Below are 21,055 nucleotides of genomic sequence, written 5' to 3'. Positions count from 1 at the left end.
ATAAGAGGTAGAGGTAGTAGGTTTGCAGATGACACCAAAATTAGAGGTGTAATGGACAGCGAAGAAGTTACCTGCGAGTAGATTGGGATCTTGATCAGATGGGTGAATGGGCCGAGGAGTGGCAGATGGAGTTTAATTTAGATAAATGCGAGGTTCTGCATTTTGGAAAGGAAAATTTGGACAGGATTTATACACTTTGCTGAACAAAGAGACCTTGGACTGCAGATTCATAGCTCCTTGAAAGTGGAGTTGCAGGTAGATAGGATAGTGAAGAAGGCATTTGGTATGCTTTGCTTTATTGGTCAGAATATTGAGTACAGGAGTTGGGAATTCATATTGTGGCTACACAGGACATTGGTTAGACCACTTTTGAAATATTGTGTGCAGTTCTGGTCTCCCTCCTATCAGAAGGATGTTGTGAAACTTGAAAGGGTTCAGAAAAGATTTCCAGGATGTTGCCAGGGTTGGAAAGTTTGAGCTTGAGGGAGAGGTTTAATAGGCTGGGGCTGTTTACCCTGGAGCATCGGAGGTTGAAAGGTGACCTTGTATTGATTTGTAAAATCATGAGAGGCAGGGGTAGGGTAAATGGACAAAATCTTTTCCCTCGGGTGGGGGAGTCCAGAACTGGAGGGCATAGATTTAAGGTGAGCAGGGAAAGATATAAAAGGGTCCTAAGGGGCAACTTTTTCATGCAGAGGGTGGTACATGTATGGAATGAGCTGCCAGAGGAAGTGGTGAAGGCTGCTACAATTACAACATTTAAAAGGCATCTGGATGGGTACATGAATAGAAAGGATTTAGAGGGATATGGGCCAAGTGCTGGCAAATGGGACTAGATTTATTTAGGATATCTGGTCGGCATGGATGAATTGGACCAAAGGGTCTGTTTCTGTACTGTACATCTCTATGACTCTTAGATAATGTATGATTTAACTGCTAATTGTCAAACTTTCCAATATTGGCAGCATCTCATAAATACAAACTTTGGCAAAAATGCAATTCAGAAAAACAACTATGGTTCTCACATGCTGTCTCTCTCTTGTCCATAAGGAAGAAACATCTTTTGATTTTTAAGAGGAAGCCTCACTATCTAAGATTCTGGTCTCGTTCCTATCGGAAAGATGTTGTGAAAGAGTTCAGAAAAGATTGACAAGGATGTTGCCAGGATTGGAGGATTTGAGCTTTCAGGAGAGGTTGAACAGGCTGGGGCTGTTTTCCCTGAAGCATCGGAGGCTGAGGGGTGACCTTATAGAGGTTTCCAAAATTATGAGAGGCATGGATAGGGTAAATAGACAAAGTCTTTTCCCTGGGGTGGGGGAGTCCAGAACTAGAGGGCATAGGTTTAGGGTGAGGGGGGAAAGATATAAAAGAGACCTACGGGGCAACTTTTTCACACAGAGGGTGGTACGTGTATGGAATGAGCTGCCAGAGGATGTGGTGGAGGCTGGTACAATTGCAACATTTAAGAGGCATTTGGATGGGTATATGAATGGGAAGGGTTTGGAGGGATATGGGCTGGGTGCTGGCAGGTGGGACTAGATTGGGTTGGGATATCTGATCGGCATGGACGGGTTGGACCAAAGGGTCTGTTTCCATGCTGTACATCTCTATGACTCTATATAGTCTGTTAAAGTTTTGCTGCACTCCTTACATTGCCGGAACATCCTTCCTCAGATCAAGAGACATATCTTTATACAGTACTCCAGGTGTGGTCTCACCAAGGCCCCTGTCCATTACAGCAAGACATCCCTGTTCCTGCACTCGAATCCTGTTGCCTTGAAGGCCCAACATACCTTGTAGGAGATATTGTTATCTCCTAAAAGTTAGTATCTTGGTCTGTGCCACATTACTCCTGAAAATATAACTGAGTTATTTGATTTGAATTGATTTATTTATTGTCACATGTTCTGAAGCACAATGAAGAGCTTTGTTTATGAGCAGTACAGGGAGATCATGGTAAGCAATGACATACAGCTCATAGCACGAAAAAAATGCTTAGGCAGATGCATACAGGTTACATCACAGAGGACATGTGCTGGACAAGATCAACATTAGCAAGATCACCATTATTTGAAGTTTAGAGAGGTCCATTCATCAGTCTAATAAGGGTAGGGAAGGAACTGTTCTTAAACCTGCCGGTGACTGTGTTCAAGTTTCTGCATATGCTGCCTGATGGAAGAGGTTGTAGATGCTCATACTGAGGTGGGAGGGGTTGTTGATGATGTTGGCAGCTTTCCGCGGCAACGGGCAATTTAAATGGAGCCCATGAATGGGAGGTTGGCTTCCGTGTTGGTCTGGGCTGTGCACACTACCTTCTGTAGTTTCTTATGGTCCTGGGCAGAGCAGTTGCCATTCCAGGCCATTATGTACCCAGACAGTATGCTTTCAAATGGTGCATCTATAAAAGTTGGTGAGGGACCTTTTGGACATGCTAAATTTCCTGTGCTGCCTGACAAGGAAAAGGTTTTGTTGTAACTTCTTTACCGTCGAATGGGAAGTCCAGGACCGGTTGTTGGTTATCGTCACTCCTAGGAACTTGTCGCTCTCCACCCTCTCAACTTCAGCTCCATTGATGGAGATGGAGGTGTGTTCTCCTCCTTCCTTTCTGAAGGCAATGATCAGTTCTTTTGTTTTGCTGACGTTGTATTAGAGGTTGTTATTATTGCACCAGGTCACCGAGCCCTCTATCTCCTTCCTGTATTCTGACTCATCACTGTTGGATATCGTCCTGCCATGGTGGTGTCATCGGTGAACCTGTAGATGGCGTTCGTTTGGAATTTGGCACCATAGTTGTGGGTCTACAGGGAGTTTTGGAGGAGGCTGCGGATGCATCCTTAGACAGCTCCAGTGTTGAGTATTATCGTGGGGGAAGTGCAGTTGCCTATCTTCTCTGAAGAATATGGGAAGTAAGGGTCACCACTCGTGTCCCTGCTGGCTACATCTGCGGGAAGTGCACCCAACTCCAGCTCCTCAAAAAACCGCGTTAGGGAACTGGAGTTAGAGCTGGATGAACTTCGGATCATTCGAGAGGCAGAGGGGTTTATTGAGAGGAGTTACAGGGAGGTAGTCACTCCTCAGCTTCATGACAAAGGCAAATGGGTTGCAGTCAGGGGATGGAAAGGGAACCGGCAGGCAGTGCAGGGATCCCCTGTGGCCATCCCCTCAACAATAAGTATACCATTTTGGATACTGTTGGGGGGGACAACTTACCAGGAGAAAGCAGTGGGGCACAGGGCTCTGGCACAGAGTCTGTCCCTGCTGCTCAGAAGGGAAGGGGGAAGAGGAGCAGAGCAGTAGTCATTGGGGACTCCATAGTTAGGGGGACAGATAGGAGCTGTGGGGACGAAAAAGACTCACGGTTGGTGTGTTGCCTCCCAGGTGACAGGGCTCATAATGTCTTTGATTGTGTTTTTGGGATCCTTAAGGGGGAGGGGGAGCAGCCCCAAGTCGTGGTCCACATAGGTACCAAGGACATAGGCAGTAAGAGAGACGGGGATTTAAGGCAGACATTTAGGGAGCTGGGATGGAAGCTTAGAGCTAGGATGAACAGAGTTGTTGTCTCTGGTTTGTTGCCCGTGTCACGTGCTCATGAGGCAAGGAATAGGGAGAGAGAGGAGTTGAACACGTGGCTACAGGGATCGTGCAGGAGGGAAGGTTTTAGATTCTTGGATAATTGGGGATCTTTCTGGGGTAGGTGGGACCTCTACAAGCAGGATGGTCTTCATCTGAACCAGAGGGGTACCAATATCCTGGGGTGGGGGGGGGGGTTCACGAAGGCTATTGGGGTGGGTTTAAATTAATCCAGCAGGGGTTTGGGAACCAAAATTGTAGTTCGAGTATAGAAAAGGTTGAGAGTAGGGAGGTCTGAAATCAGGTTTCAGGGATGCAAGATGGCACCGGCAAGCAAGAAGTTGGTTTGACGTGTATCTACTTCAACACCAGGAGCATCCAGAATAAGGTGGATGAACTTGCAGCATGGGTTGGTACCTGGGACTTCGATGTTATGGCCATTTCGGAGACATGGATAGAGCAGGGACAGGAATGGTTGTTGCAGGTTCCAGGATTTAGATGTTTCAGTAAGAACAGAGAAGATGGTAAAAGATGGGGAGGTGTGGCATTGTTGGTCAAGGACAGTATTGCAGTTGCAGAAAGGATATTTGGGGACTCGTCAACTGAGGTGGTATGGGCTGAGGTTAGAAACAGGAAAGGAGAGGTCACCCTGTTGGGAGTTTTCTATAGGCCTCCGAATGGTTCCAGAGATGTAGTGGAAAGGATAGCAAAGATGATTCTCGAAAGAAGTGAGAGAGACAGGGTAGTTGTCATGGGGGACTTCAACTTTCCAAATATTGACTGGGAACATTATAGTATGAGTATTATAGATGGGTCAGTTTTTGTCCAGTGTGTGCCTGAGGGCTTCCTGACACAGTATGTAGACAGGCCAACAAGGGGCGAAGCCACATTAGATTTGGAACTGGGTAATGAGCCCGGCCAGGTGTTAGACTTGGAAGTAGGTGAGCACTTTGGTGATAGCGATCACAATTCTGTTATGTTTACTTTAGTGATAGAAAGGGATAGGTGTATACCATTGGGCAAGAGTTACAGCTGGGGGAAAGGCAATTATGATGTGATTAGGCAAGATTTAGGAAGCATAGGATGGGGAAGGAAATGGCAGGGGATGGGCACATTAGAAATGTAGAGCTTATTCAAGGTAAAGCTCCTGTGTGTCCTAGATAAGTATGTACCTGTCAGGCAGGGAGGAAGCTGTAGAGTGCGTGAGCCGTCGTTTACGAAGGAAGTGGAATCTCTGGTCAAGAGGAAGAAGAAGGTTTATGTTAGGATGAGATGTGAAGGCTCAGTTAGGGCACTTGAGGGTTACAAGGTAGCCAGGAAAGACCTAAAGAGAGAGCTCAGAAGAGCCAGGAGGAGACATGAGAAGTTATTGGTGGATAGAATCAGGGTAAACCCTAAGGCTTTCTATAGGTACTTAAGGAATAAAAGAATGATGAGAGTAAGATTAGGGCCAATCAAGGATAGTAGTGGGAAGTTGTGTGTGGAGTCAGAGGAGATAGGGGAAGCACTTAATGAATATTTTTCAACAGTATTCACTCTAGAAAACGACAATGTTGTTGAGGAGAATACAGAGATACAGGCTACTAGACTAGGTGGGATTGAGGTTCACAAGGAAGAGGTATTAGAAATCCTGCATAGTGTGAAAATAGATAAGTCCCCTGGGCCAGATGGGATTTATCCTAGGAATCTCTGGGAAGCCAGGGAGGAGATTGCCGAGCCTTTGGCATTGATCTTTAAATCGTCATTGTCTACAGGAATAATGCCAGAAGACTGGAGGATAGCAAATGTGGTTCCCCTGTTTAAGAAGAGGAGTAGAGACAACCCTGGTAATTATAGACTAGTGAGCCTTATTTCAGTTGTTGGTAAAGTGTTGGAAAAGATTATAAGAGATACGATTTATAATCATCCAGAAAATAATAATTTGATTAGGGATAGTCAGCACGGTTTTGTGAAGGGTAGGTCGTGCCTCACAAACCTTATTGATTTCTTTGAGAAGGTGACCAAACAGGTAGATGAGAGTAAACTGGTTAATGTAGTGTATAAGCATTTCAGCAAGGTGTTCAATAAGGTTCCCCACAGTAGGCTATTGTACAAAATGCGGAAGAATGGGATTGTGGGAGATATAGCAGTTTGGATCAGTAATTGGCTTGCTAAAAGAAGACAGAGGGTGTGGTTGATGGGAAATGTTCATCCTGGAGTCCAGTTACCAGTAGTATACCGCAAGGGTCGATGTTGTTCATCATTTTTATAAACGACCTGGATGAGGGCGAAAAAGGGTGGGTTAGTAAGTTTACAGACGACACTAAGGTCGGTGGAGTTGTAGATAGTGATGAAGGATGTTGTAGGTTACAGAGAGACATAGATAAGCTGCAGAGCTGGGCTGAGAGGTGGCAAATAGAGTTTAATGTGGACAAGTGTGAGGTGATTCACTTTGGTCGGAGTAACTGGAATGCAAAGTACTGGGCTAATGGTAAGATTCTTGGTAGTGCAGATGAACAGAGAGATCTCGGTGTCCAGGTACACAGATCCTTGAAAGTTGCCACCCAGGTTGACAGGGTTGTTAAGAAGGCATACAGTGTTTTAGCTTTTATTAATTGAGGGATCGAGTTCCAGAACCATGAGGTTATGCTACAGCTGCATAAAACTCTAGTGCGGCCGCACTTGGAGTATTGTGTACAGTTCTGGTCACTGCATTATAAGGAGGATGTGGAAGCTTTGGAAAGGGTGCAGAGGAGATTTACTAGGATGTTGCCTGGTATGGAGGGGAGGTTTTATGAGGAAAGGCTGAGGGACTTGAGACTGTTTTTGTTGGAGAGAAGGTGGTTGAGAGGCGACTTAATAGAGACATATAAGATAATCAGAGGGTTAGATTTTCACTTGCTTGAATTTAGAATACAGTCATACAGCACAGAAACAGACCCTTCAATATAACTAACGCATACCGAACATAATCTCAAAATAAACTAGACCCACCTGCCTGCTCCTGGCCAACATCCCTCCAAACCTTTCCTACTCATGTACCTATCCAAATGTCTTTTAAACATTGTAATTATACCCACATCCACCACTTCCTCAGGAAGTTCAATCAACACACAAACCACCTTCTGTGTAAAATGGTTGTCACTCATGTCTTTTCTTAAAATCTTTCTCCTCTCGCCTTAAAGTCGTGCCTCCTAGTCTTGAAATCCCCCATCCTTGGGAAAAGATACCGACCATTAACTCTATCTACACCTCTCATGAATCTCTTAATTCACCCATTAACATAGGTTCTTCATTCAATATAGTCAAATTGAGGCATGCATAATTTTAGAAATTATAATCACTTGATTTGGATATTCATGCGCATTTTCACTTAGAAAACTTACTCAAATATTGATGCAAATGCTTAATTAAAATTAAACATTTTAGTAATACTCAAATTATATTGGCACCTGTCTTTCTTTGCTAATATTACATGCAGATATCAAATTTTCTCCACAGTAGTGATTTCTTAGTTTCTTAGTTTTTTTTTCCTCTCAGACCAAAAAACTTCACTAAAATTTTCAGAATTTAATCTCAACCTGGTCTTTCATGAAGGTGTACTAATGCATAGTTCTAAAATGCCTGAGTCAGATATACTCAAAGTATACTCACTCATTGGGCAGCACGGTGGCTCAGTGGTTAGCACTGCTTCCTCACAGCGCCAGGGACCCCGGGTTCAATTCCTGCCTTGGGCAACTGTCTGTGTGGAGCTTGCACATTCTCCTTGTGTCTGGGTGCTCTGGTTTCCTCCCAGGTGAATTGGCCATGCTAAATTGTCCGTAGTGTTAGGTGCATTAGTCAGGGGTAAATATAGGGAAATGGGTCTGGGTGGATTGCTCTTTGGAGGGTCGGTGTGGACATGTTGGGCCAAAGGGCCTGTTTCCACACTGTAGGGAATCTAATCTAATCTGAAAAAATATGACCTATCGCTAGAGTTCACCTCCACCATCCTGACAGCAGTTTACATACCACCCCATGCAGATGTGAAGGAATGCCCTGGACAAAATTTACAAACACTCTGGAGCCGTACTCATTGTGGCCAGTGACTTCAACTGGGCCAACTTGAAGAGGGCGCTGCCAAACTAGCACCAAAACATCCTCTGCCCCACCAGAGAATCGAACATTCTGGACCACTGCTACACAACCGTCATCCCCATCCATCATCAGAATTTAATCTCAACCTGGTCTTTCATGAAGGTGTCCCTCTCCATCCCCCGCACACATTTTGGAAATTCACATCGTGGCATGGTGGTCCTCCTCCCAGCTTACAAGTAGAAGCTGAAATGGGAGGAGCCTTCATAAAAGGAAGTACAATACTGGTCTGAGGCTGTGGAAGACCATCTCTGGGACTGCATGGAATCAGTGGACTGGACCGTGTCCAAGTACTCAGCAGATGAGTACACCACACCATCACGGACTGCATTAGCAAATGCGTGGAAGACCGCGTACCAAAGAAGTCAATCCGAGTGTTCCTCCACCATAAACCTTGGATGAACCTGGAAATCCACTCCCTACTGAAGACCGGGCAGGCAGCATTCAAGTCAGGTGGCCCAGACCAACACAGGAAATCCAGGGAAAGTCTCCGCAAAGCCATCAGGGATGCCAAGAGGCAGTGCCCAGACTAAGCTAGAGGCTCAAATCAACCATCAATCTTGCACCACCTGTGGCAAGGCCTAGACCACATTACGATACAAAACCTAAGAGCTCATGGTGAACAATAACTGACTAACGTCTCCCAGAGACGGTCTTTTATATATCTGTGGATGGAACATTTCCATAGTTTTTAAGTGAATCCTTTTGGTCCAGCTGTCTTTTACAACAGTTACACAGGAGATGCCCAGGCTAAAGCCAACATGTTATCATTTTCGAAAAGATTCAGGGGAATATTTGGTTATGACTAACTGCAGCCTATAATATGAAATCACAGCTGGTAGCCAAAGTGTTGGTCGTGAAGGTACTACTGGTAGATAGCATTAAAAATTAACATTCTTGATTGTGCACAGTTTGAAGGAGCAGGGGACCTCCATTATGAAGCTGCAGACCACTCATCTTCTTCTGACCTTATCCATTTGGTGTTCCCTGACGTCTACTAAATTTCCAACCTGACTCCACCCCCCACCACCCACCACAAGGCTCAGTTGTCAGCTAACTTCTATCATCCTCAGAACGGCAATGTGATCATTGTCATGTATGCTTAGAAACATGTGCTGAAATCATTCAGAAGTGATTATGTTCCTATCATAACCCTTTCCTCTAACTGTAATTGTTGTGGCTTCTTCAATAGGTTTTATATACACATATAGAAAATTGCTCTTTACGAACATCTGATGTAAGAAAGCTTGTACTTACAAACATGATTGTATCCAGGCGTGTAATTTTAAAGATCTGACATACAAACATTTCCTTTAGAGCAATAGAGTTATACAGCACGGAAACAAGCCCTTTGGTCCAACCTATGCATGCTGACTCAGTAAAAGCTCTCATTCCTTGACTGTGAAGCCATGAATTAAATAATTAATTAAGTGCTTACGAATTAAGGATTGCATTTGGCAATTTTAGTATGAAAGGGAGAAATGTGACAGTGTAGGCTTGGAGGACTGAAGGGCCAGTTTCTGTGCTGTTTTGTTCTTTGTTCTTGATTCAATGGCTATTTTATATTGTCTTGCATTATGTTCCAACAAGTCAATTTGTGAACAAGTTCCATTTTCAACGTGTGTGTGTGTGTGTGTTATTTCTGTGTGTGATTGTTGCAGCTGTGATTGTCCTTCATTTGAGCAAAGTTTGTGCTTCTATCACACTCAACTCATGAAGCGTTTGAAAAATAACTTGTAACATCATTGTTTTTGAAAAATGAGTCACTCTTGAGTCAAAAGATGGCTATCAACCCTTCAAAGGCCTGAGCCTGTGGTCCGCTTGGCAAACAGCCCTGAGAACAGAGTGCACTAACCTAACCTGATGCTAGCACGCATTACCTCACCTTGAACAACTTCCCTCTCACTGCTTCAAAACCTCCCACCACCACACTAACCAGAACCACAATGGTGTATTTGATTATCTGTACCTGTCCAGTATTGATGCCCACTGTGCTTGATTGATTAAGGCTGGATGTGGACTTGGAGTAAAGTAAAGACATCTGTAGATACATATAAAGTCAGAGCAGACTGACTCATTTTGGAATAGACCATTCGGCCCATTGTGGCTGTACCACCTTTCAACATGGCTGATGTTCTGTATCAATACCATACTCCTGGTCTCTTTCCAAATCCCTTAACAGCTTCAGTGTCGAGAAACCTATTTCTTTCTTAAACATATTCAATGATTTTGCCTTCACAAAGATAATGTCAGAGGCTGAAGAAATTTCTCCTCTTTTCATTCTGTTCATTTCTACCCTGTGTCCTGAGAGTGTGATTCCTTATCTTGGACTCTCCGGACCAGTAGTCACATCATCCTTGAGTCCAATCAGGGCAGCCATGTCAGAATTATATATGTTGCAATGAGATGCCCTCTCAGTCTTCTGAACTCAAGTGAACCCAGGCCCCATCAACCCAATCTCTCTTCATATGACAAACCCACCATCACTGGAATTAGTCCAGTGAACTTTCACTGCACGTTTTGTAAGGAAAGTACATCTTCTCTTAGATAAGGAGATTAAAACTGCACACTTTACTCCAGATATAATTTCAGCAAAGCCCTGTAGAATCACAGCAAGAGATCCTTGCTTCTGTACTCAAGCCTTCTTGCAATGAAGGCTAACGTAACATTTGCCTTCTTAAAAATTGGAAGCCAGAGTAGCAGCATGGAGCAAATATTTTAAAGCACTGTGAATCAAATAATTTATTCACACCAAAACTTGTATCATCTCTGCATAGACCTGAAATATAAAATAAACAGTAATTGACCTCTTCAGCATGCTGGTCCAATCCAGACCACTGTAACACAATCAGTGAGGAAGAGGACTCTGTGAAATTGCTCCTCTTCCTCACTGATTGTTGTGCAGAATTTGGACATGAGCCACTTGGCAGTCCAGTCTTTCCGAACAAAAACCCATAGACGCACAATGCTCCCTTGTTACGTTGAATGTGAAAAGGAGAATAAACATGCATGGGTCATAAGCTTTTCTTGGGTGTTGCAAACTCATCCTGGTATGGAACATCATTGATGGGTGACATAACTCCATAAAATATCTCATCACCAAATCACCCTTTATCAGTATGCATCATACATGATACTGACTCACCTTGCTCAGTGAACAGAAGCTCTGACATTCCTGTTTATTTTATTTTACTAAACAAATTACAAAACAGTTTATAAAAAAACATTTACAGCTGTACACAAGAGATAGCAATTTTACAAGGGAGAGGAGCAGCAAAGCTAGGCCCCAAACCCTACCGTTCAACCATTTTACAGGGAGATGAGGACAAACCTCAAATCCAGTTCCACATATGACAAGACAGTGACAATGACATTTGTACATTAGACAATACTGTTACATACAAAAGTGCAGACAATACACACCTAGCAGGCCCCCGTCCCTCCCACCTTCCGACCACTCTAAGGCAGCCCACCCCTACCCACCTACATTCCTGTTTATATCTGTCAGACAGGGCTCGCTGATTGGACCAGATTAACAGCTCCAATCATAAGTTTATAAGATATAGGAGCAGAATTAGGCTATTCAGCCCATCTCATCTGCTCCTCCATTCGATCATTGATATGCTCCTCACCTCCATTTTCCTGTCTTCTCTCCATAACCCTTCACCCATTCCCAATTAAAAATCTGTCTAACCCCTCCTTAAATTTACTCACTGTCCCAGCATCCGACACAATTTGGGGTAGTGTCTTCCACAGATTTAAAACCCTGTGGGAGAAGTAGTTTCTCCTCAACTCTGTTTTAAATTTGCTGCCCCTTACCCTAAGACTATAAACTCTCTTCAGGGAACTCATATTCTATAAGGTCTTCCCTGCTGACCTCGTTACAATCACTACAGTGGGGAGTACCTTTTTGTTTAAAAAATTGTAAATTATTTTAGCTTGAAAGACAAGAAATTGACATCCCCTCAAATGGGGGGAAGCCCAAGTTACGTTAACCGAAAGCCATTTTCATTTCTGTTTCTGCAGAGGCATCCATCCTGAGCTACGATGGCAGCATGTACCTGAAGATAGTCATGCCCTGGGTAATGCACACGGAAGCTGAAGATGTCTCTCTCCGATTCATGTCCCAGCGAGCTTACGGCTTGCTCGTGGCTACGACCTCGAGGGACTCAGCAGATACACTGCGCTTGGAACTGGACGGAGGCCGCGTAAAGCTGACAGTCAACTTAGGTATTGTATGACGTCACGCCGTGTGGCTGAACCAGCTCGTCTCTTGTGTCCTTGTTTTCCTCGCGGTTGTGAAACTGCCCACAATTATTTCAGTGCAGTAAATACTTGATCTTAATTTATCCTGCACCTACTTCGCGAAAACAGTAAAAGTTAATTAGACAGTCGTTTGAGTATAGTGCAAAGCGTGCATGGAATTATTCTCCAATATGAGATGACTATGAAATGTTGGATTTGAAATCCATGTTTAAATGGACCATCTTTTGAGCAACTATCATGTTTTTTGCAACCATATCTGTCAGCACTGCCAAGTAGGTCACAGCTACTCTTTAGTAAAATATTTACAGGGGCGTGGTGAAATCTCTCAAATGTAATGGGGCTCCCATAACAATTCCTTCTTTTAAAAGAAAGAGCTGTGACCTACTCAGGTGGGTTTCATACATATATGAAACTGTTTTAAGGAATATTTTGTCAATGTGCGTGTTTTCTTTATAGTGGTGTTCGTTCCTCATTTGAGTAAAATTTTGTAGTTTTATAAAACGTAATTGCTTCTTTTAAGTTGTCGCTTGAATTTTTGTTTTCCAAATTGCTTCATGAGTCATCAGTCAAAAGATGGCTATCAACCCTTCAAAGGCCTGAACCTGCGGCCCGCTTGGCAAACAGCCCTGAGAACAGAGTGCACTAACCTAACCTGCAGCTGGCTCGCATTACCTCACCTTGAGCGCCTTCCCTCCTGTCACTTCCTCACACAAAATCCGACCACGCCCCCCCCACCCCCCCAACAAAATTTGGAACCTCAATATCTGCTCTCCACATCAAAACAATTCATCCAGAGTGGACATCGAAGGAGAGTTCAATTGTGCATCAGTTTTTTTTTGTTGTTGTTGTAACAGCTGCTTCAAATCTCCACTGAGACGGTCCTCTTGAGGTGCAGCAGTAATGTCCCTACCTCTGGACCATAAGTCCCGGGGTTCAATTTCCCATCCCCCCTCAGCTCCTGAGGTGAGCAATGACATGTTGATGAGAGGCAAAACATAGTTCGCATGTTCACTAACACCATTTGTTCTGAAATCTGGTTTTTGTAAACTTTTCACTGTACTTGAGTACATGTGACAGTAAATCTAATTCTAATAAACCTAATTCTGAATTCTAAATTCCAGTGCAAGGAAGCTGGTAATTAGAGATATATTTGCATAATTCTTATGATTTCCATTTGCTTCATATGATAAAGGAAAAATTAAAGTTTCAAATTTAAAAATGTGCTCGTGAGAGCTTTGGGGACAAAGTGATTCTCCCCTTTGAGAATGTTAATTAATTATTTGATCAGGCTGCAAAGGTCAGTGTTGATGTGTTTAGGCAAATAGATGGACCCATCATTCTTTAAAATACAAACTCACGGTTCAACCTCACCCTTTTCAACGCTGCAAATAAGCGTTGATATTGTGAAAAACATATTGGATTATTTTGGAAATTTCACAAAAAAAAGGATGCACTTTTGAAAGACGAAACAAAAACAAGGTCTGTACTGATTTTCTAATGGGGGAAGAAAGTAGAAAAGAAATTAACATTGTTTTATGATGCAGATGTTGTTGCTCCTCTGGCCCATCCCAGAACAGGAGTCTTACTGAACCTACTAATTTTTAATGAGGTCCCAGTACCGTCAGTCAATGTTTAATCCTTTCAAAGCTTTCCTTCATCATTGTATCCATTATAGTGGTTATGCTATCTAGTGATCACTGTGCGACATAAACTGAATGCTTCCTGTTGATGTCAAGTGTAAATTGGGATTAGCAATTCAAATCTGCCAGTTTAGGCGCCTAGACTTTGCATTCCTCATTTACTTTTAAGCTAAAGGTAAGACAAGATTGGTCATTGGTAAATGCCTTGCGAATAAAGCCAAGTTGACTTTGAAACCTAAGAGTATTCTGTTCTCAATGAGATGCAAAAACCAAATCAATGGAAGATATGTGGACACACAAAATCCAGATTTCAGTTACAGTGAAATCTTTGTGCAGATTTCAACACTTCCTTATTGCCTACTTTTTTGGAGAAGGGACCTCCGTACAACATAAGGAGATATCCATGGAGATGAAGGAGAGTGATACTTGGCATGGATAATCCATTGACAAACATTTCACCTCTAAAATCAGTTCACCTACTGTCCCTCCACGAATTTGCTTGAAAGTACAATTAACTTCACTGTCTCTGACAACATTGATTAAGGTCAGTTATTTCTGTTTATAAAATAAATGCATTTAAGCCAAGTTGAGGTATTTACACAAAATAGGTTAATTAACTTATTGCATGTATCAAATTATTTCAATCAATAATATCTTTAAAACATCAGGAGCATATTGTTTCATCACCAAACCTTCATGATCTCTAAAGGATAGAAGGGGAAAATATAACACAATTCTGGACAGAATGCTTGCTCTCACCCACAATGTCCTCTCCCCACTTCCCCACTGTTGGTGTGTACCCCTTTCTTTGTCGCTGGTGTTGGCGGACACAGCCTGTTTCCTTCCACTCCCCTTCCCCCATCCCAGTTACTGTTGCTCCCCAAGACCATCAAGGACAATAGTGGTAAGGAGCTGAAATTCCTGAATGCAGAGAGTGTCAAATAAGTCCGCCACAAGGTGCCACAAAACACCTAACCTTTTCAGCATAAGGTCGACAAAAGCTTTAATGAACCTTTTTTTTCCTTCAGGCCATGTTGAAGTGGCCAATCGTGTTTTTGCTGGACCAGCAACAGGCCATGTTGCACCTACCATTGGCTGACATGGACTTGCATCTGAAAACCTTCGTAAAACTGGGCCTGAGTGAGCGCCTGTCTGATTCCAGAAAATGTGTCACGTTCAGGCAGGGTCAAGAATCTATTCCCATTCAAACTGGAGTCAAAACAAGCAATTGAACCCTTTTATCTCTTGCTATATGGTATGTCATCAGCTGCCTTCCCAATCTTCAGGGTATTTGTCAAGATTACCATCAGAATTAGAGTTGGCTTTATTGTCACATGTACTCACATGAGTGCAGTGAAAAGTTCACAAGTCAGCACTTATGGCACCATCTCAGGTACAAAGCTACATAGGTACAGTGTCATAGGACAATATTAGAAAGAAATAAAGAATTAAACGATCAGCATTACAGTCCTTCAAGCAGACTGCACCAACACACTCCTCTCCAGATTGTACCGAGACCCCCGCCTAGACCGCACTGAGACACCCACCCAGACCGCACTGAGACCCCAGCCCAGACCGCACTGAGACCCCAGCCTAGACCGCACTGATTCCCCTGCACAGACCGCATTGAGACCCCCTGCCCAGACCGCATTGAGACCCCCCCACCCAGACCGCACTGAGACACCCGCCCAGACCACACTGAGACCCTGCCCAGACCACACTGAGACACCCGCCCAGACCACACTGAGACCCTGCCCAGACCACACTGAGACCCTGCCCAGACCGCACTGAGACCCTGCCCAGACCGCACTGAGACCCCCGCCCTGACCGCACTGAGACAGCCGCCCAGACCGCACTGAGACATCCGCCCAGACCGCACTGAGACATCCGCGCAGACCGCACTGAGACCCTGCCCAGACCGCACTGAGACATCCGCGCAGACCGCACTGAGACATCCGCGCAGACCGCACTGAGACATCCGCGCAGACCGCACTGAGACCCTGCCCAGACCGCACTGAGACATCCGCGCAGACCGCACTGAGACCCTGCCCAGACCGCACTGAGACCCCCGCCCTGACCGTGCTGAGACCCCTGCACAGACCGCACTGAGACCCCCACCCAGACTGCACTGAGACCCCCACCCTGACCGCGCTGAGACCCCCACACAGACCGCACTGAGACACCCGCCCAGACCGCACTGAGACCCCCACCCAGACTGCACTGAGACCCCCACCCTGACCGCGCTGAGACCCCCACACAGACCGCACTGAGACCCCCGGCCCAGACCGCATTGAGATCCCCCACCCAGACCGCACTGAGACACCCTGCCCAGACCGCATTGAGATCCCCCACCCAGACTGCACTGAAACCCCCTGCCCAGACCGCACTGAGACCCTGCCCAGACCGCACTGAGACATCCGCGCAGACCGCACTGAGACATCCGCGCAGACCGCACTGAGACCCTGCCCAGACCGCACTGAGACAGCCGCCCAGACCGCACTGAGACATCCGCGCAGACCGCACTGAGACATCCGCGCAGACCGCACTGAGACATCCGCGCAGACCGCAGTGAGACCCTGCCCAGACCGCACTGAGACATCCGCGCAGACCGCACTGTGACCCCCGCACAGACCATACTGAGACCCCTGCACAGACCGTACTGAGACCCCCACCCAGACTGCACTGAGACCCCAGCCCAGACCGTACTGAGATCCCCCGCCCAGACCGTACTGAGACCCCCGCCCAGACCGTACTGAGACCCCCACACAGACCGCACTGAGACCCCCGTCCAGACCGTACTGAGACCCTCCCTCCAGACCGCACTGAGACCCCACCCAGACTGTACTGTGACCCCTGCCCAGACTGTACTGAGACCCCACCCAGACCCTACTGAGACTCCCGCCCAGACCGTATTGAGGCTCCTGCCCAGACTGTACTGAGACCCCCTGCCCATACTGCACTGAGACCCTCCCTCCAGACTGTACTGAGACCCCCTGCCCATACTGCACTAAGACCCTCCTTCCAGACCGCACTGAGATCCCCTGCCCAGACCGCACTGAGACCCCCATCCAGACCGTACTGAAATCCTCCCTCCAGACCGCACTGAGACCCCTGCCCAGACCATACTGAGACCCCACCCAGACTGTACTGAGACCCCTGCCCAGACTGTACTGAGACCCCTGCCCAGACTGTACTGAGACTCCCACCCAGACCCTACTGAGACTCCTGCCCAGACCGTATTGAGGCTCCCGCCCAGACTGTACTGAGACCCCCTGCCCAGACCGCACTGAGACCCTCCCTCTAGACCGTACTGAGACCCTCCCTCCAGACTGTACTGAGACCTCCTCTCCAGAGTAACTGGGTCCTCCCTTCCAGACCGCACCAACATTGCCCCTCCAGACCACACCATGACCTCCTCTCCAGACGCACTGGGTCCTTCCCTCCAGACTGCACCAAGACCCCCCTTGCCCCCCCACCCTTGCGAGACTACGCCGACCTTGCCTCCAGACTGTGCCGGAACCTCATAGAAAAGTAAAGATATACAGCACGGAACCTCATCACCAGACCATGCTGAACTCAGCCTTATATCTTAGAAAGGACACAGCCCCACTTCGGGTCCACCGCAGGCAACGACCTGCAGTGAGCATCAGAAACTGCAGCAGCCAATGTCCCATCTGCCCTTGCTATAGGCCTACCACAGACCCACTCCAGTCACCAAACTCCACCACTGTTAGCTCCGGCAACAGTGCGAGGTAGCCCCTAAGCATGTTACTTTATAATACAGGTCGCTGGAGCTTTTAAGGAGAAGAACTTCAGTGTCTACTGTATCTTCGATCAAGATTCCCATCACCTGCACTGTAGATCAGTGCAGCTTCTGAAGCAGTTAAGGGCTCATTTAAATAGATGAAAATAATTGCTTAGCTTATTTCATGGAACTGGAGCGGAAATATGTCGCATTGAGTCTCAAAGCGAGTCTAAGGAGTCAAATGTTAGGCCACATCTGATCACATTTTTCACTATAAAATCTCTATTTGGCTCTCTGTAATAAATAATTATTTCAAAATTCATTTATCCATTCTTCCACACTTCTCAGACAGCATGGCTACTACAATTAATTCTGAACCAATTTTTAATTTCCTTTGTAGTTGCCTGTTCGTTTGCATCAGACACATGATTGTTTGTTTGATCTGACTGAGAATTGGACACACTTTGTGGTCAGGTCAAGGCTCCAAATGTTAAACTTGGAATGATTGACAGAATGCAGTAGTAAATGCCTGTGTCCTTGAGAAGGAGCCCAGGCTTTCAGGATTAGCCAGCCAGACAGTCTTCTGTCAATGCAATGTTAATAATTGTCCTTTTCCTCATCACTGTCACAGCTCCTTGCATTCAGGGTCCATCAGATCCAAAAATTCAGGACCGGGAGGTCTCCGTATTCCAAGAATTTGATTGACGAGAAAAGAAATGAAAGATTTCCCTTTGCATGTCTCCACCTCTCAAGATCTCAGCCATTGTGAACATTGCTCCCTTTCTCATATGGTCAGATCCTGAGCACCAGTCACTTCTGTCTCATCCGGTCACCGAGGTTCCTCAGGTGATCCATCCCAGACAAGTGATCAGAAACAATCACCCTCAACAAGTGTGCTCTGTCCCTTCCCATCCTCTACATTTACGTTGTGAGCATTGAACTTAACTCTAAGACCTCCCTGTTGACACCCAGTTTGAAATCACTGAATTCAGCATGCAAGATTAAACTTTGCAGAACATTCACTTATGTAAATCGCTACCATATTTGTCCATCTACCAACTGAACCACTGGGAATCTTGCGAAAACAAGTACTTAATGGCTGACAGAAAAGTCACAAAGAATAAAACAGCTTTCCTTTAATCTCATAATTAAGTGGGAATCCAAGTATGTGATATCATTTCGCTTGATTGAAGTTGCTGATATAATAAAGAATGATTTATTCTCTGAGTTTGGAAATGCTAACACCATAATTGCTTTAAAATCCGACAAATCTGATGGAGTTCCATAATCACCAATGATATCCAACTTCTGCTCAGGTACCTGCACCTCATAGCACCTGGGAGCCCATCATAACTTCCTGCACACACATCGAACATTTTGAGTTAAGGAACAGCGCTCCTTTATCGTTGTTGTTGAACAGTTGGGTTTCAGATTGGGCATACAATGATGAAGGAAAGTTACGTAGCCCCCACTCCCAAAAGGTATCACGGCCTCTGTATGGTGATTGTGCCGAATGGTCCGCGGCTGTTTGCACCCACTTTTCTGTTGCGGTTGACGACACATGACAAACCTGGCCACATGAAACCGAACCCAGATTGTTGATGTAGCTTTCCTCCTTGTTGTTTCTCAAGGATTTCTCAGCAGAGTCCAAGTTCTGGGAGCTGGAAGTGAGATTGACTTAATACATATTATTGAAATTCATAATGCTTCATGAAAATCAATAATGACGCTTAAACCAAGTTTGCAAAACAAAAATACCTGTCTGTCGAAAACAACAAAAGTGAGGGAAGTACAGGTTCAACAGCTTTAATTGGATTAAGAAATGCATCAAAATTGAGTGTAAGGAATGACAAAGATCATTCTCTTACGAAAATAAAAGTGGTGGAAATCCATTTCATAATCGATGAAAGCATCTCACCTGTGTCAATACTTCTGCTGGACATAACAATCTGAAACAACAATCTACTGCTCTTAACTTCTGACTTCGATCTGCAAGTAAGGTTTGAGAAAGATTGGCATAATTCTCATATTTGCTTTCTCGCGTACTTAACACTTTCAACACAACAAAGTCCTTGAGAAACTGACTTGACCTTTCAAAGATTACTGGCCCTGCCAAAACACTGCTCACCCATCTTCTTGCTAAATGCTCTCTTCGACAGCTTCCTTAGTCCGTATTTGGCAGGCTAGTTGGTCATGAGTTTGTGAAATGGTTGAGCCAGTCACCTTTGAGACTGACAATTGAAACGATCTCCACGAAATCTCGGTTTGGGTGTTCATTTGGTTAGCTGTTTGCAAGTGGCCATTTTATAGCTAGAGGTGGTAGGGGGGGGGGGAGCTGAAGGGGTGTGTGGGTGGGTGGGAGGGGGGTGCAGGAGAAGAGCGTGCAAACAAATGTTGAAAAAAACGGTGTTCATTTTTTTTTCCCTGGAGAGACATAAGCTTCTGCTACTGCAGTGGGGCTAGAAAATAAGTATAGCGTCATGTGCAAAATTGCAGTGAGAATTCTGTTGTATGGAGGGTACAAATCTATGTTTGAGTCTCATTGTATGAAGATCGTTGATGTCTATGTGATATGAAGGGTGAAGTAAAATGGCCACCTCCTTGCGTGTGTCTGTCCCCGGAAGGGTGGACTTATTGTTATTGGATGTCTGCAGCTGTTACCTTGAAGGATACGATTTCATCTTTCATTTATTCTTCCCCGTCTAGACTGTATCAGGATTAACTGTAACTCCAGTAAGTCATTGTTCAAGTTTCATTTTGTTTCTTAATGCTTTTATCATGTTTAAAAGAATTGCTTAATATGTCTGTTGTTGTGTCCCTAGATACACTGGGGAAAAGACTGCAGAGGTTAACTTTCTGAATATGCCAAAGATCTGAGTTACAATAACCCCGCAGTCAAATATCATTAAAAAAACCCAGTAAAATGTGCAAAGTTCTAATTTCCTTTGTCTGTTCGACTCTTCCATACAGAAAAGTTATTGGATACCAAACCGATGGATCTCGATTTTGAAATTCTGTTATGTGGTGCTAATCACACCACTAGTAAGCTGTGCCACTGAAAATTCATTGTGTTCTTCATCAGATGAAAGTTTAATGGCATTTGACTGTGCTGTAGTAATTATCTGCATGCCTTAAATGGCTGAATGGGTAACAAAATGCTGAAGGTTTCTGCAGTCACAAAACAAATAAATAGGTGTAGCCCTTTCACGAGCAATGTAAAAGCAGTAAATCAAAGGATTAGAGATAATTTATGATAATCTGGGCCATTGAGGGTGACTGAATGTTCATTGCTGGAAAAGGTTCTACTCGATTTTCCATCAAACCACGTATAACACAATCTGCAACATCTTAAAAAGGTTTCTCATAGGACCTGAGTGTTACTGGTAAGGTTAACATCGCTCGCCCATCCCTAATTAATATTGAGGAGATAACGATGAGCTGTCGATTTGTATTGTTGCAATCCAGCTGCACCTCGAGTGCTGCTAGGGAGGGATTTTGACTTAGCGACAGCGGAAGAGTGATGACATAGTTCCAATTTAGGGAGATGGGTGGGGTTTGGAAAGGAAACTGTAGTGTCGATGTTCTTGTGCATCCACTAGCTTTGGCTCTTGTGGTGGTAGAAGCTTTGAAGGTAGAAATGGTGGAAGGTGTTTTTGTAGGAGACTCAGGAAGTAAAACAATCTCATTGGGATTCCTCCCTGGAAATTGCAAGTGACCCAGA

The 21,055-nt window shown here is 44.9% G+C and overlaps 1 protein-coding gene across 31 annotated transcripts in view; it reads left to right on the top strand.

Moving 5' to 3' along the window:
• nrxn3a (neurexin 3a) overlaps positions 1–21,055 on the top strand; it is a 2,037,428-nt gene that overhangs the window by 826,918 nt on the left and 1,189,455 nt on the right. For 22 of the 31 annotated variants that reach the window (XR_011960408.1, XR_011960407.1, XR_011960406.1 and 19 more), the window contains 2 exons: positions 11,710–11,913; positions 20,041–20,067. Coding sequence is in view for 27 of the 31 variants with exons in the window: in XM_072568145.1 (XP_072424246.1) it covers positions 11,710–11,913; positions 20,041–20,067 (231 nt within the window). In the remaining 4 variants the exon portion in view is untranslated. The remainder of the gene's footprint in view (positions 1–11,709; positions 11,914–20,040; positions 20,068–21,055) is intronic. The other 9 variants (XM_072568150.1, XM_072568147.1, XM_072568149.1 and 6 more) reach the window with 1 other exon arrangement.

Source organism: Chiloscyllium punctatum, chromosome 4 (assembly GCF_047496795.1).
Source record: "Chiloscyllium punctatum isolate Juve2018m chromosome 4, sChiPun1.3, whole genome shotgun sequence".
In the NCBI taxonomy this organism is placed as follows: domain Eukaryota; kingdom Metazoa; phylum Chordata; class Chondrichthyes; order Orectolobiformes; family Hemiscylliidae; genus Chiloscyllium; species Chiloscyllium punctatum.
The sequence above is the reverse complement of the archived record's forward strand: the minus strand, read 5'-3'. Positions and strand labels throughout refer to the sequence as shown.